At 34.2% G+C, this 13,953-nt stretch overlaps 1 protein-coding gene across 2 annotated transcripts in view; it reads right to left on the bottom strand.

Annotated features, from left to right (window-relative positions):
* Positions 1-13,953, bottom strand: part of MAP3K7 (mitogen-activated protein kinase kinase kinase 7) — a 77,064-nt gene that overhangs the window by 45,471 nt on the left and 17,640 nt on the right. For both annotated transcript variants that reach the window (XM_010333781.3, XM_010333782.3), the window contains exons 3-10: positions 13,128-13,193; positions 12,586-12,631; positions 11,356-11,494; positions 8,000-8,124; positions 5,457-5,585; positions 4,055-4,185; positions 2,484-2,565; positions 87-217 (exon numbers count right to left, since the gene is read on the bottom strand). In XM_010333781.3, the coding sequence (XP_010332083.1) occupies positions 87-217; positions 2,484-2,565; positions 4,055-4,185; positions 5,457-5,585; positions 8,000-8,124; positions 11,356-11,494; positions 12,586-12,631; positions 13,128-13,193 (849 nt within the window). The remainder of the gene's footprint in view (positions 1-86; positions 218-2,483; positions 2,566-4,054; positions 4,186-5,456; positions 5,586-7,999; positions 8,125-11,355; positions 11,495-12,585; positions 12,632-13,127; positions 13,194-13,953) is intronic.

Genomic DNA, 13,953 nt, shown 5'->3' with positions numbered 1-13,953 from the left:
GAAGATGGTAAATAATTACAGTTACTATAATATTGTGACTACTGGTAAGGTTACAAAACAATTTTACTTGTAATAACATAACCAACCTGTTGTTTTGCCTGATTTTTCAACAATTTTGATTCTAAGCGCTTGATAGTATCATTTGTGGCAGGAACTTGCTCCATATTAGTGTCACTTTTATTACTTGTATTTGTAGAAGCAATGTCCATGAATGAGCCTAAGAAAAGCAGAAACATTTATGACTACTGGTCGGGAATAACACAAACGTGCCACTTAGTATTATGTAACTTACATTTTCTTATAAACTAGCCAGCCAGGAATAGAAATAAACTACAACTTTTCAAGCTAATGAAGAAATCCAAACAAACCCATTTTAAATAAAACTTAAGGATGGCACAAAAAAGGAACCAAGATGCCTAGTTATAGTCAAGAATAACTTAAGGTTTTTAACCTGAGCTAGTAGAAGAACTGAGGGCTATTAATTGAGATGGGGAAAGACTATAGGAAGAGTGAGTTTGAAGTAAGTATCAGGAACTCAGTTTGGAAAATGTTAAGTTTGAGTTTCTATTAGATGTAAAGCAAGTAGTTGGATATATGAGTTTAGAGTTCAGGTATTAGATGAAGAAAATTATGAACAAACAGATGGTATATAAGGCCATAATACCGGATGAGGTTACCAAGGAAATGAGTGCAGACAGATAAGTGAAGCAGCCAAATGATCAGGCCTCGGACATTCCAACATCTCTAGGTTGGGGAGATAAGGAATAACCAGCAAAGAAAACTGAGAACAAATGGCCGGAGATGTAAGATGAAATCTAGGCCAGTATAGTGTCTTAGAGACCAATTGAAGAAAGGGCTGTAGGAAGGAGAAAGCAATGAATTAGGTCAAGTGCTACTGAGAGTAAAGATGAGAAATGAAAATGATTCCTTAAATGTAGTAATGTAGTGATAACTAGTGACCTTGACAAGGACAATTCTGAAGTACTGGCATATGTCTGAATGAAGTCAGCTCAAGAAAGAATGGGAAAAGAGAAGCTAGAGAATGCAAATACAGACTATGTATGCTCTAGGAATGATCCAGTAGAAAGTTAAAACTGATGAAGCACGAGAGGGGAGAATTGCTAAGAAGAGTAGAAGGGATATAATGCACAGATGGAAAGGCATGCCTTTGGCCAGAAGTATGGATAGTTCAGCCAGAATAACAAAAGAAAGCAGAGTAGATGGGCACAGATGTGGTGGAAGCTGTCTTCTGATTAACTCAATTTTCTCAGAGAAAGAGCAAAGATCAGCCTAGAGTGAGGAGTGGAGAGGAGGTGTCTGAAGGCTGAGGAGAGGCTACAGCATAAAATTAAGACATATAGGAGGAAAAGAGATGAACTAAAATATAGTACAACTGTCCAACAGCACTAAACATGCACATAAGGACAGTAAACACGTGCTATCTCCAGCCACATTCAGCTGCACTGGTACAGGCAAGGAGTAAGCCAAGTGTCAGCTTTTATTAGGCTTGTGGTTTAGCCAAGCAAGTTTGAGAGACAGGCTAGAAAGATGAAAATTATTCCAAAAGGAATTATAATCGTTGATTGGAATTAAGTGGAGGGAGAAAGAAAACAGGACCTAAGAGGTCTGAGGACCAGTCAAAAGGTGGAAGGCTAAAAAAACTCAAGGTCACAGTAAAGAAATGAAGAGAGAGTTTGGAGAACTTGAGATGCAAATGATAGAATTTTAGAGAAGTGCATTTTAGAATTCAGAGCAACTCTAAATATTTTCAGTAAAACTGGAATTTGAGAATAACTAGCCAAACAATAAACCATGTTAAATAAAACTATCCTTGAGGTGGGAGAAATAGATCAATAAAAGTATTTGTCAATAAATGCAGGGTAAACACATATGCACAAATATACAAATGTATCTTTTAGCTTTAATTAATAATGAAATGCTTATAATGCCATTATATTTTGAGATGTACACTATTTCTAAGTTACAGTATTATTTCTACTATCTTTTTGATGACCACAAATTACATGTCCCACTGCTACCTCACATTTTGAAAAACTAAGAAAATTTTAAGTAAACGTAACTTCTGAAGAGTCTCTGTAGAAGAAGACAAAAATTAGAGTGTTCATGATAAAGAAATGTGTTAAATACATTGACAATAATTTCTAATACAACTTGATCTAGCAGTATCCATGTAAAAGTTATTTTTCAAGTTAAGAATAACATTCAGTGCAATACAATATGCCATCTTTTTATACACAACTATGTAGGAATTCCAAGACTTGGAAGCACGTCTTTAATAACTCTTTAATCAGGGTACCTTCATGAAGAATGACACACCTATAAACTCAAATTGCAGTCAATCATATGAAATGAAGGAATTAAAATGCAAATGGAGACATCATTCATTACTTCTTGATTATAATTTCATAGGCATAGAGATGAAAGAAAAATCAAGTCAGTACTCTCCCAATCTATCAGTTTACCTGTACTGGTGGCAGAGTTGCTCTGTCCTTCATCTGAATACTGACAAGGATACTGTAATGGCTCATCTGCTCCTGGAAAGTACTATATATAAAAAAGTAGACCACAGCTTAAAATTTCCTTAATACAAATTAAATCCTGTTAATGCTTTATTTTCCCTAAGATATTTACTAAATTTGTAGGTGCCTATTTTACTGTACAAAGATTACAATAACGTACTCTTGAATTTCAGCTTTGATCAATGCCATGCACCTACCTAAGAATCTAGCTTACATTGGAGTCTAGATAGTCTTGAAGAAAACAGCAAATATCTCTCTAGAGAAACATATGAAATAAAATAGTATCATTTCTCATAATTATATAAAACATATTCATGTTCTCACAGTAGTGATGTAAACTTCTGAACTTTTGCAGTGATGGTTAGTCTGATGACTGAGACTGGTATACCATAGAATAATTGTTAGAACATTTTAAATATTAACAGGATAGCTTATGAATGTCTGTCTACAAACTGGAGGCATAATATTCAAAGTATATGCTGGAAAAAAATTAGAGTTTAGAGAAAAAAGGAAAGGTATTCTCCTCAAATTAGACAAAGCACAGAGAAGCACAAGTACAACTTCAACAATTTATATATCCCAAAGTTTTAAGTAATCTGACTACAGAGACTAAGTTATTTCCTTATACACCTTTAGGGCCTAAGGTTCTATATATGACTGGTATCCAAATATGATGTTAACTTTTAGATTAGTTCTAGCTGCTTTGCCTAAGTAATTTTCAAAAGATTGAACAAACAACCTTTTGCCATTTAGGAAATCACTTAGTCTATATTTAAGGAGACTGTAAGATTATTCTACTGAACAAACTGTTCCAAAATTTAGGCACTTTCGTATCTATGCGAACTTTTAAAGCCAATATATCGCTTCACAGTTTTTGTTAATGTACCAAAAACCAGAGTATAAAATATTCCAAATAATTTTAAAGGTGCTTGATTCATAGACTAGAAAAATTTGATAATCATTTAAAAACAATTCTTCTAAAGAGAAGAAAGTTTAACTTTTTACTGGGATATGAAAATCCAAAATAGGCAACAAAAAAAAAACAAATAATAAAACTCGCTGAAATAAATGTCTAAGAATGCAACCTACTGCCTTGCATAATGCTTGATGAAAATCGGTATCAGAAAAATGTAAAATTTAGTTTAGCATGTACTGAAGTCATAATATTAGTATATCTAAGTCCTGTGAGGACTTCAGAGACTATTTCAGTTTCTCTCATGTTACAATGAGGCAACAGGCCCACAGACAAACATACTTGTCCACTAATGAAGGCAAAAAGAAAATGCAAGTCTAGAAACCCAGTCTAGCCATTTTGCCAGTGATAAAGAAGCAGATTTTTTCCTCTCAAAATAATGTTTCCTCTTCTGAGTAATAAATGCCCATTCTAATTTAGAGAACACAGAAATGTATAAAACCGAATATATTAATAACATCCGTTTTACTTTAAAATCCCATTAAAACTCGGCACATATTAAATTCCCTAAATCCAAAGCCCCTCAAAAGAAGGATTATACCCGCATCAAGTGAGTCATTATTTTCACAATTTCTTCCATTGAAGGGCGCTGGGAAGGATCTTTAGACCAACAACGAGTCATCAGGCTCTCAATGGGCTTAGGTAAATTTTTGATCAGTGGTGGTCGAGTACCTACAGTTGAAAATCAGAGGAAGGGGGAAGAATGTATTTACTCAAAGAATGATGCAAACGCTCTGTACATATTTCCAAAGTGGTATTTATTTTACAGATCTTGTAGTTTAAGATCTATAATTTGGAGTAATAAAAGTGCTCTGTAACTTCATTAATTAACAAATTAGTTATTTTACTCCTTCTTTTACCAATATTCAATTTACTGACAACTGACAGAAAGCAAGCAAGCTGACCTGGTCAATGTTGTCACAGTCTCTACAATAATACTAATGGCAGTAATATCAAAGGCAGTATAGCAAACTGGTAAAAACAGCTGAGATTACTCAGATGATGGTACTGTTTGATAAATCTATGAATAACCTAAACAGTTGGGCAGACATTTGTTTTTATACTTGTGGAATAATGTAAAAAATGGCTGTTAGTCACAACGATTATAAACAAGTCAAGGAATAAAATAACTGAGAGTGACGCTAAAGAAGGTAAGTAGTTTGCCTCCATGAAAAGCAATCTTCCCAAGCAAATGTAAAGTAACTTTACTAATGAGGAGGATGCATTGTAACATCATACGTGGTTAAAAACATTAATAGAGCCGTAAAAGGAACAGGAGAGATGCAAGGACATTGAGTCTGTAAGTCAATATGACTGAAAATATGAGCATTCAAGTCAGAAGCATCTGGATTTGAATCCCAGCTCTACCACTTACTAATCTTGTGATCTTGAGCAAGTTATTTAATGTCTCTAAGCCTCAGTTTCCTAATCTGTAAAATGAGGCAATAGTACTCACCTTTTAAGGGTGGGTGAGAATACACAAAGAAACAATATGTGAAGCATTTTCTTTGCTTTTTCTTCTAGATGAGGCCCTTGCTTCCTCAGGAGAAAAAGGCTATTAACTCTCCAGTTGCATTAACCATGTGAGAAATTTTACGTATGTATTTATTTTATTTTTTCCAGATTCCAGCCTGATGCTTCTCCCAAAGACAGAGCCAACCTAGACAGTTGGCTCTGGCTGTGTACTGATGGCCTTTCCCTAATCAGCACAGCCAATGAATGTCCTCGGCTGCATGTGTAGACCAGGACTACTCTCAATGCTGCTCTGCTGGACTCTGGGGAAGGGACAGGGCGGAGTTTGATAATAGTAAACTAGAGTCTTAACAAAGATTTGTACATTTGAATGTTAGAGATAAACAGTATTCTTTAGGGAAGGGGACAGCAATAGATTTCTGAGTAGAAAATATACAAAGTACATTTAAGAAAAACTTCTTTTTACGAACCGTTATGAACAGCCCACATGATTCGGAAAGCTGGGCCACCAATCTCATCAAAGGGTTTCCGACGCGTTATCACTTCCCAAAGAATAATACCCCAGCTGAAGACGTCACATTTTTCACTGTAATTACTACCTAGGAAAAAAATGGTAGTATATAACCTAAAGACTATTTTTCCACAAACAATTGCTGAAATTTTAAGAATGGGTATCACGGATAAAAAACAAGAGGCTGTCACATGCACGTTGTTGAAAATGTCCTTTCAACATTTTTAAATGAATTAAATATCGACAATACACTAAAAAAAATGTACTTCAGAAATTCAGTTATTTCCTATCTTTGCATCAAGAGGCATAGGACCTGACTTTTATGCATTTAGACTGATACTTCCTCTGGGGCAGAGTATGAAACATCTGTATATTCCTTTACGTTGTTTATTATTATTTTATTCTGAGACAGGGTCTCACTCTCTCATCATCAATTTGAGGCTGGAGCTCAGTGCAGCCTCAAATTCTTGGGCTCAAGTGATCCTCCTGAGTAGCTGGGACTATAGGCGTGCGTCGGCACACCTGGTTAATTTTTAAAGATGGGGTCTCGCCATGTTGCCCAGGCTGGTCTCAAACTCCTGGGCTCAACTGATCTTTCTGCTCTGGCCTCCCAAAGCGCTGTGATCACAGGAATGAGCCACTGTGCCTGGCCTCCTTTCTGCTACTTTTTAATCTTACATTTTCTTCCCATTCTCTGATTGACAGCAGTACTATGCTATCAAAAAAGAACTTTCTAATTCAGTGTTACAATTTTTTCCTCAATATAGGGTGAGAGAAAATTCTTAATTTTTAAACTTAAACAAGTTGTAAGTAATGAAAATTACAGATAACCCGAGATACGCAGCAAAATTTACAGACTACTAAGTAGGTGGTTGAATCAGCACAATAAACACCCTTCATAATCTCCTGAAAACAAATGAAAACTCAACCACTGTAAGAATGAACAATTATAGCTGTAGCTTTACATGCTAAACAGTACACTGTAATATAGCACTATAACCCATGTTACAATCTAAATTGGGTTATAGGTTGACATCTTTTGGAAATGAAAAAACTTACACAGCCTAATAGTCTGTTTTGTTGCTCTAGACAATTAAGGGTTGTCTAGAGCAACAAAATTCATCTTCCATATAAATAAATCTTTTTGCTCTCCACATAAAGATATATTCAATAAGTGATTAATTTTAAAACAATATCAAATGTATACATTCTGTATTTGAAACAGGAGGCCTTATTTAATGTGTAATATAACACTCATTGTCCATTCGCTATTAAATTGAATTTTAGGATGAAAGAGTTTCATTCAGGTGACTAGTTGCATTGTAATTTCTCTTTATCTGGGGTGGCTAAAATCAATCAGAAAACCCAAAAACTTTAAAGTCATCAAAAATAAAAGAAATAAACTATAATCAGAGTCTGATTAACTGAATGTATCTGAATTTTATGGGCATTCACATTTCCCAACATACAAATCACAAACCTTCAGTTCAATGTCTCTTGTTTAAAATATAGTTTGATGTTTTTATACAGAAAGCTAGCATATAATTTACAGACAACTCTTTTAGAACTTCAGTGATATACGGAGGTATAAGAAGGTAAATATGTAGCCTTGCCCTTTATTTGTAATTCTTAGTATCTTATTTCTGTCCAATTACTTGTATTTTTTTTAAAGGCATTCTCATATAAACTTTAGGGCTCTCAATTTTTAATTGCTAGGAAACCAAATCATTGCTCCTAGGGAAAACATAGGGTTAGGTTGCTGTGTGCCTCTGGTCACATTTTTGTTAACTGATCAATATAACTTTGTTTCATGTGTATTTCTGCTTAAAGACACCTTATTCATATATGCTGTTGACTCATTAACATTGAACTCATAGCCGCCATTTCTATCACTCATGCCTGAATGAAGATAATCTAACACGTGTATAGTGTCTGTTAAGATACAGCATAGCCTTCTTATACTTAGGCAGTACTATGCTTTAGGGCCATTTTAAATAGCAAAATTACCAACAAAAATCACAGAAATGAAAAAGATAGGGCTCTAAACAGTACAAAAAGGGACAGCTGTTTATAGCATGAGACCTGAAATAAGACGGAAGAGCATTATTTTGTTCAACCTCAGCTAGGAACATGTGTTAGATGACTCAAAATCTGCACTGCTCAGTGCATGCACACTGTCTGCAAATAACCATGAAAGTACTGTCAGTATTAATTCTGGGGTTACAAATAAAGGTTAGCAGATAGGCAATTTTGCAATTATGAAATTGGTGAATAATGAGGATCAACTGTACATATGCTTGAACCTGCACAGAAGATTTATATCTTACTATAAAATTCAGGACATAACACTATATTTAATACCTCCTTAGATTTCATTGTATACTTTAAAATGATGTATTATGCAGAAATAAAACCATGGGAATGGGGAAAATCTATAAACACATATTGAATTCACGAGGAGTGAGGGAGATTATCAAACATACCATACTTTTGCCATTTTACCTTCAAAAACTTCAGGTGCCATCCAAGCAGCACTCCCCTTGTTATTGGTCATGTGTGTCTGAATGTCACAGGCTGTACCAAAGTCACAAATTTTTAGAACTGTCCCCCCTGCAACCAGCAGTAAGCTGTTTAAAAAAAACAAAACAAAAAATATCAAAAATTGTTAAGGCCAACATTTTAAAAAATTCTACAATAAAAGAAGAGACATCGTGGAAATGGAAAAGATTAAGCAAAACGAATGTTATCATTCGACTTTTGTGAAATGACCAACTTATTTGGTCACTATAAAAGCCTAACAGTTCAGAGTAACATAAGCAGAAGTTATTGGCCATAACCTAGCTCTCTTTGGAAGGCTGCCAGACTCACATTTTGATGTCTTCATCTCTAGCTCCATAATCTTTCCTGATCATACTTCTCTCTGGCCAAAATAAAATGTGGGGTTTAAAAGACTTCTAGTAGGCCAACATTATGGTGTCCTGAAATGGGAGTTTAATCATAAATATGTATTACTTAAAAAAATAGTAACACTATGTAATTTAATTAAAGAAAATAGGCCAATATAGAAGGAAAAAAATGGTCAATCTCAAAACCATTTTTGTGTTTAGAATATGTATGTGTGGGAGGAATGCAAATCTATTATAGCTAAATGACCTAATGAACGATTTCTGGAAAATTTTCTGAACTTAAGATTCTCACTTTCCTGGTGCACTATTACTTAACCACAATCACCAAGCAGCATACTCTTACAAGGGTTTGCTTTTCATGACAAACAGAAACAGCAATGGCCATTTCTATTCACATAGAACGTGCAAATATAATTTGCACAATCACACTGTAGTAATATCCAATAGCAGTACATAGGAATTCATTTTAATTACAAGTTTTAAAAACTTTTTATATCTGGAGAGGTTATTTAGAAATTTCTTCTCTTTTAGTCCAGTGTGACTAAAATAAGTCAGATAAACTACTATTCAAGTTCCATAATACCAAAAAGACTCATAATCATTCCAGTGAAAAGAATGGTAAATCCAGTTTACCTTTGTAGGTAGTTCAACAAAAAATTTTCCCTTCATCTCAATGTTTTGTTTAAACTCTTATACTTTTTACCCAAGAAAATGATAAGAACTCTGTAACTAGTGTCCTTGTTTTATACTGGTATATTCGAGATATCAAGGCCGGGTGCGGTGGCTTACACCTGTAATCCCAGCACTCTGGGAGGCTGAGGTGGACGGATCACCTGAAGTCAGGAGTTCAAGACCAGCCTGACCAACATGGTGAAACCCTGTCTCTAAAAAAAAAAAACAAAACAGAAAAAAAAAAAAAAGAAATCAAGATAATTTCTGATAATTCAAGATAATTTTCCTGAATGACTTTTATGTTAGTACTCCTTTATTTGACTTCAAAAGTTCACCAGCCTTGAACGTGAAATTCAGGGCTCACTGAAATCTGAACTTAAAGTAGCTTTGTAGGCTTACTTTCACACAGTTAAGACTAAAAACATAATAATTTCTAATGTACATGTGAATAAACTTGCAAAAGATAAGCTGGGTATTAGCACAACTTGATAGTATATAAAACATCTCCCTAGATCATCAGGTACCTTCTTTAGATACCATTCTGAGGAATTCTTCCTGACCACAGAATCTGTAGGTTTTCCACTGACACTAAGGTTTTCCACTGACAATAAGCAAGTATTCATGTACACCCAATTGTATGCTAAAGCACAGTCATTCCAGTGAATTTTCTTTTCCTCAGTGCTTTCTGAATTGGAATCAATTCTGATTCTAAAGTCCAACTTGTATACCAGGGGCTCAAAGACGATTTGCAAGATGAATCTAATAATGACCTAGACCAGACCTTCTATAAATATGTTAATCATATTTACTAGCAAAAGGAGAATCTCTATCTACAAAAGATTTTAGAAAGATATATCTGGTTGAACTAGGTTGATTAAATATACATAAAATGTATGGGATAGAAGATTGGGGATAGTAGTTAAGCTGCATAGTTAGTGCAATGTAAAAGATGTTAGAAAATGGAAATGACTTCCTTTCGTTAAGATATTTCTCCATATACTGTTTAATAACTAATCATTTATTCCAAAGCCAAAACACCTAGTAATGAGAAGAAAAAAGATACTTTTGGGTGTTGCATCAGATGTGTTCAAGCTCTTTTAGGAAAAGAATGCTTTGGCTGTACCTGATGCTTGCCTATATCCTTTGGATTATTTGTCAGTTTGTTCCAGTTAAGAGCTGTGATTCTCATGAGCCTCCTTTAATAATTCAACTCTGTTAATACAGTGGGAAATGGACGACTGAATATTCATAACCAGGAAAAAAGGCTAAGTTCTTTATTAGTTAAGGCAGGTAACTAAGATAATAGCCTTAGGAAAAATAAAAGCTTAAACATTATTTTATCAGTGACCTGGGGAAATAGAATCAGTTTAAGCTTAGGAGTAGAGATAAGATACACTAGCAAGAACAGTGATTTTAAGAGTTGGAACCTATGTAGAGTATATCAGATTAGACCTGAGAGTGACAAGTTATATCGAGAAGGGATGTTTCAATGCTTTAAGCCAGTATCAAGAGAACGAAATAACTGAAGACAGTACTGATTTCCTAAGGGAAACCTCTTCTGTAAAGACTAATGTGCTGGGGTGGGAGCTCGGGGGAGGGTAAAGAAGGTATGTGGAGACTATTTTTACTCTGTCACAGGTGCATAAAAGAAAAAAGAGAGAAAAGTAAACAATATGTTTTATATGTATGTTTTCTTTAACCAAACACCTATACAAAAAAAAAAAAAAACCCAAAGTTTTAGTTCTTTAAAATACTTATCTAAACAATTTGTAAGTTTTTTAAAGTCCCAAGGATTCATGTTATAAAGAGTTCCAGAATATTTTAAAGTTCTATCCAGATGCCAAGAAATGCCCTTTTACTTTTCTCTGAAAGAGCAATAACAACTCTGCAAATTTTTTAGAATGTCTATGTGCTAAGTGTTAGGAAGACAGAAAAAAAAAAATTCAGACGTGTCTCTGCCCTCAAGGAATTGTCTAAGAGCAACATTATACACTGAAGGCACAAAATGAGATTTTTATAGGCTAACAGATTCTAGAAATATGCTAATCTAAGGTAGACATTACTAAAAATAAAAATCCGACTAAAGACAACATCTAAAATCCAAGCTTAGATAAATGACTAAATGATGAAGATGAATTAAAAGTAAACACTGAGGAAGCCGAATAGAGAAAAGAGAAACTCTTGTAAAATAATCAGCTTGAATTAGAGAGTGGGTTGGGGGTGGCAAGATGGAGAGAGAAGGAAGAAGGTGCTTAGAGCTATCACATTATCAGAACTTACTTTGGTGGTTTCAGGTCCCTGTGAATTAGCGCTTTGGGTTGCATACTGTGAAGATAAGCCACTCCTTGGGAACACTGTAAACACCAACTCATAGCGTGGGCCGCAGTATAATATGGCAATGGTTCAGCACCATGCAGAACTGCAAAAGAAAGGCACAAACTAAAAAGAACTTTATTGCATTTAACAAAAGACACAATGTGAATGCAAACACTATTGGAACACATGACCAGGTATTTTTCTACATATGCTCCATCAGTCCTGCTTTTAATTTTGTTTCTAAATAAAAAAGATGGAAGTATCTAATAATTTTGAGTGGATAACTGCCATAATAGTATGTAACACTTAATAGTATACCTATTAAATGTTATTCATGCATTCAAGTATAATCAATATACATTACCATGCTTTTTCAAACCGATAAAGACTTTTACACAGTAATATAAATTATGAGCAGTCTTATGGCATACTACTACAAAACAGAGGCAGAGAATAGTACAGAAAGAAATAAAACAATGTGTATCAAGTTGTTTGCACCTATACTTTCTATAATGGCTAAAAACCAGAAGTAGTTCAACCAAATAAAATAATGGGGTATTAGATATTCATCAACAATGATGAACACATGGGCAGTAAATATGAATAAAAGTTTACATAAAATAAAGTTAATTAAAAAATAAAATGTAACAACTTGTTTTCTATAACTGGTACTATAATACACAATACATTTCTGCATATGGTTGGTATTTTTAGGGTAAAAGAGCTCTGTTCCACAAAGGTAACTATACAAAGTTTTCTTTTCATTGCTACAAATAAAATGTTCTGTGAAGTGAGTTTTCACATTTGTTTATAAAAAAATTGAAAAAAACAAAAAATGGAGCAGAGTGAAATGAAAATATGGGTAAAGATTTCTAAAATGAGGAGGCTCAAAGTTAGGAGAGGGGAAAAAGAAAAATGTCTGAAGATATTTTAAAATCTATTTAATAACCAATTTTTACTTAAATGCTTTTAATAAAATGCAAAGTATTATCTACTTAAAAACTAACAGACCTCTAAATTTCCTATACTAATGCTATAGAATCTTTTCATTTTTATTCTTTAGCTTTTTAAAAATTACCTCCTTTTGAGACTCTGACAGCAAATTGTGAAGAATGTTAACCAACTTACAGCTTAGAGTAAAAGTTTTCAAATTATTTTAATCTACTAGATAAAGACAGGTCTAATGACACTCACCATTATATAAAGAGCCCCCTTCAGCATACTCCATCACAAGACACACCTAAAGGAAATATATACCAGAAGAATGAACCAAGAAGCTACAGCATCTTAGGGTCTTTGAGAGAGAATTTAATTCACTCCCCTGATTTTCTAGGTATATTAAAAATAATTCTTTTGGCCCCTATTATGTGAATGGTACTAGGGAAGGAAAAGATATCTATAACCTAAGACTGTCTTCTAGGAGTCCACTAAAAGCAAAGATGCATGTAAAATATAATCACAAGATATTCTGGGGACTCTTCCTGTACCAGTAAGTAGGTACTGCCGCAGGATATCAAAAGCCTCATAAGATGAGGTTATTGGATAAGAGCACACAAAACAACTCTTCTGATATACTGTTTTGCTAAAAGACTAGAAGCAAGTCAAATGAACAAACTGTAAGTGTTCTTTCAGAAACATATCTAAGATAGTAGATCAAAATAGCTACATAAACTACAGACTTACATCTGCCATGTCATTTCTTATAGACAGATGACAATGAAAAAGTAAAAACTTACTGGATTCAAGCAGGCTCCATAAAGCTTCACAATATTAGGATGGTTCACACGGGATAACTGCCGAAGCTGTTAAGAAATTCAGGTTTCTTTTAAAAAGTGGTAACTTTTGAAGTACTGATTTCACAGTATCATAAAATCTTACTGTTGTACAAAACATTTGTTTAAATCATTCAACAATCACTATTTACTATGTAACAGGCTTTGTAGTCATAACCACTGAAAATACCAAGTGCCTGCCCAGAATGGCACAGAATCCCTGTTCTCCAGCTCATACAGTTTAGTTGGGGAGATAAGACATGTAAATGAATAATTAAATCAATGTGCAAAGTGCTATAACAGGAGTTTTATAAACAAAGCATGATGAGTACATAGAATAAGAAGAGATGAACTCTGACAAGAAACATTAGGATATGATCCCAGAGATGGTACTGAGCTACATTATCCAAGCCAGAAGCAGTCATGTTATCATTGTTACCATCATCTTCACAGCTATGATTGAATGGTCTATCTACTCTGTGTGGGGTCTTGATGTGCACTTTATAGATACTGTATAATTTTCACAACTCTGCAAGGTAGGTATTATCATTTCCATTTTAAAGATGAGATTTTAACCTTAAAGCTCAGAGAGGGTTAAATGATTTGTTCTATAGCTAAGAAGTGGGGTTTAAACTTTAGTCTACCTCACTTAAAACGTGTACTCTCTCTGTATACTTGCCTCCATTCCATTTACCATTTCTCAAATTCTCTCCTCTCCATTATTCCCACTGCTATTGCTTTGGTAATCCCAACCTGAACTGCTGCAGTGATTAATATAGTCTTCTAGCTG

Source organism: Saimiri boliviensis, chromosome 4, assembly GCF_048565385.1.
Source record: "Saimiri boliviensis isolate mSaiBol1 chromosome 4, mSaiBol1.pri, whole genome shotgun sequence".
Taxonomy (NCBI): Eukaryota; Metazoa; Chordata; class Mammalia; order Primates; family Cebidae; genus Saimiri; species Saimiri boliviensis.
The sequence above is the reverse complement of the archived record's forward strand: the minus strand, read 5'-3'. Positions and strand labels throughout refer to the sequence as shown.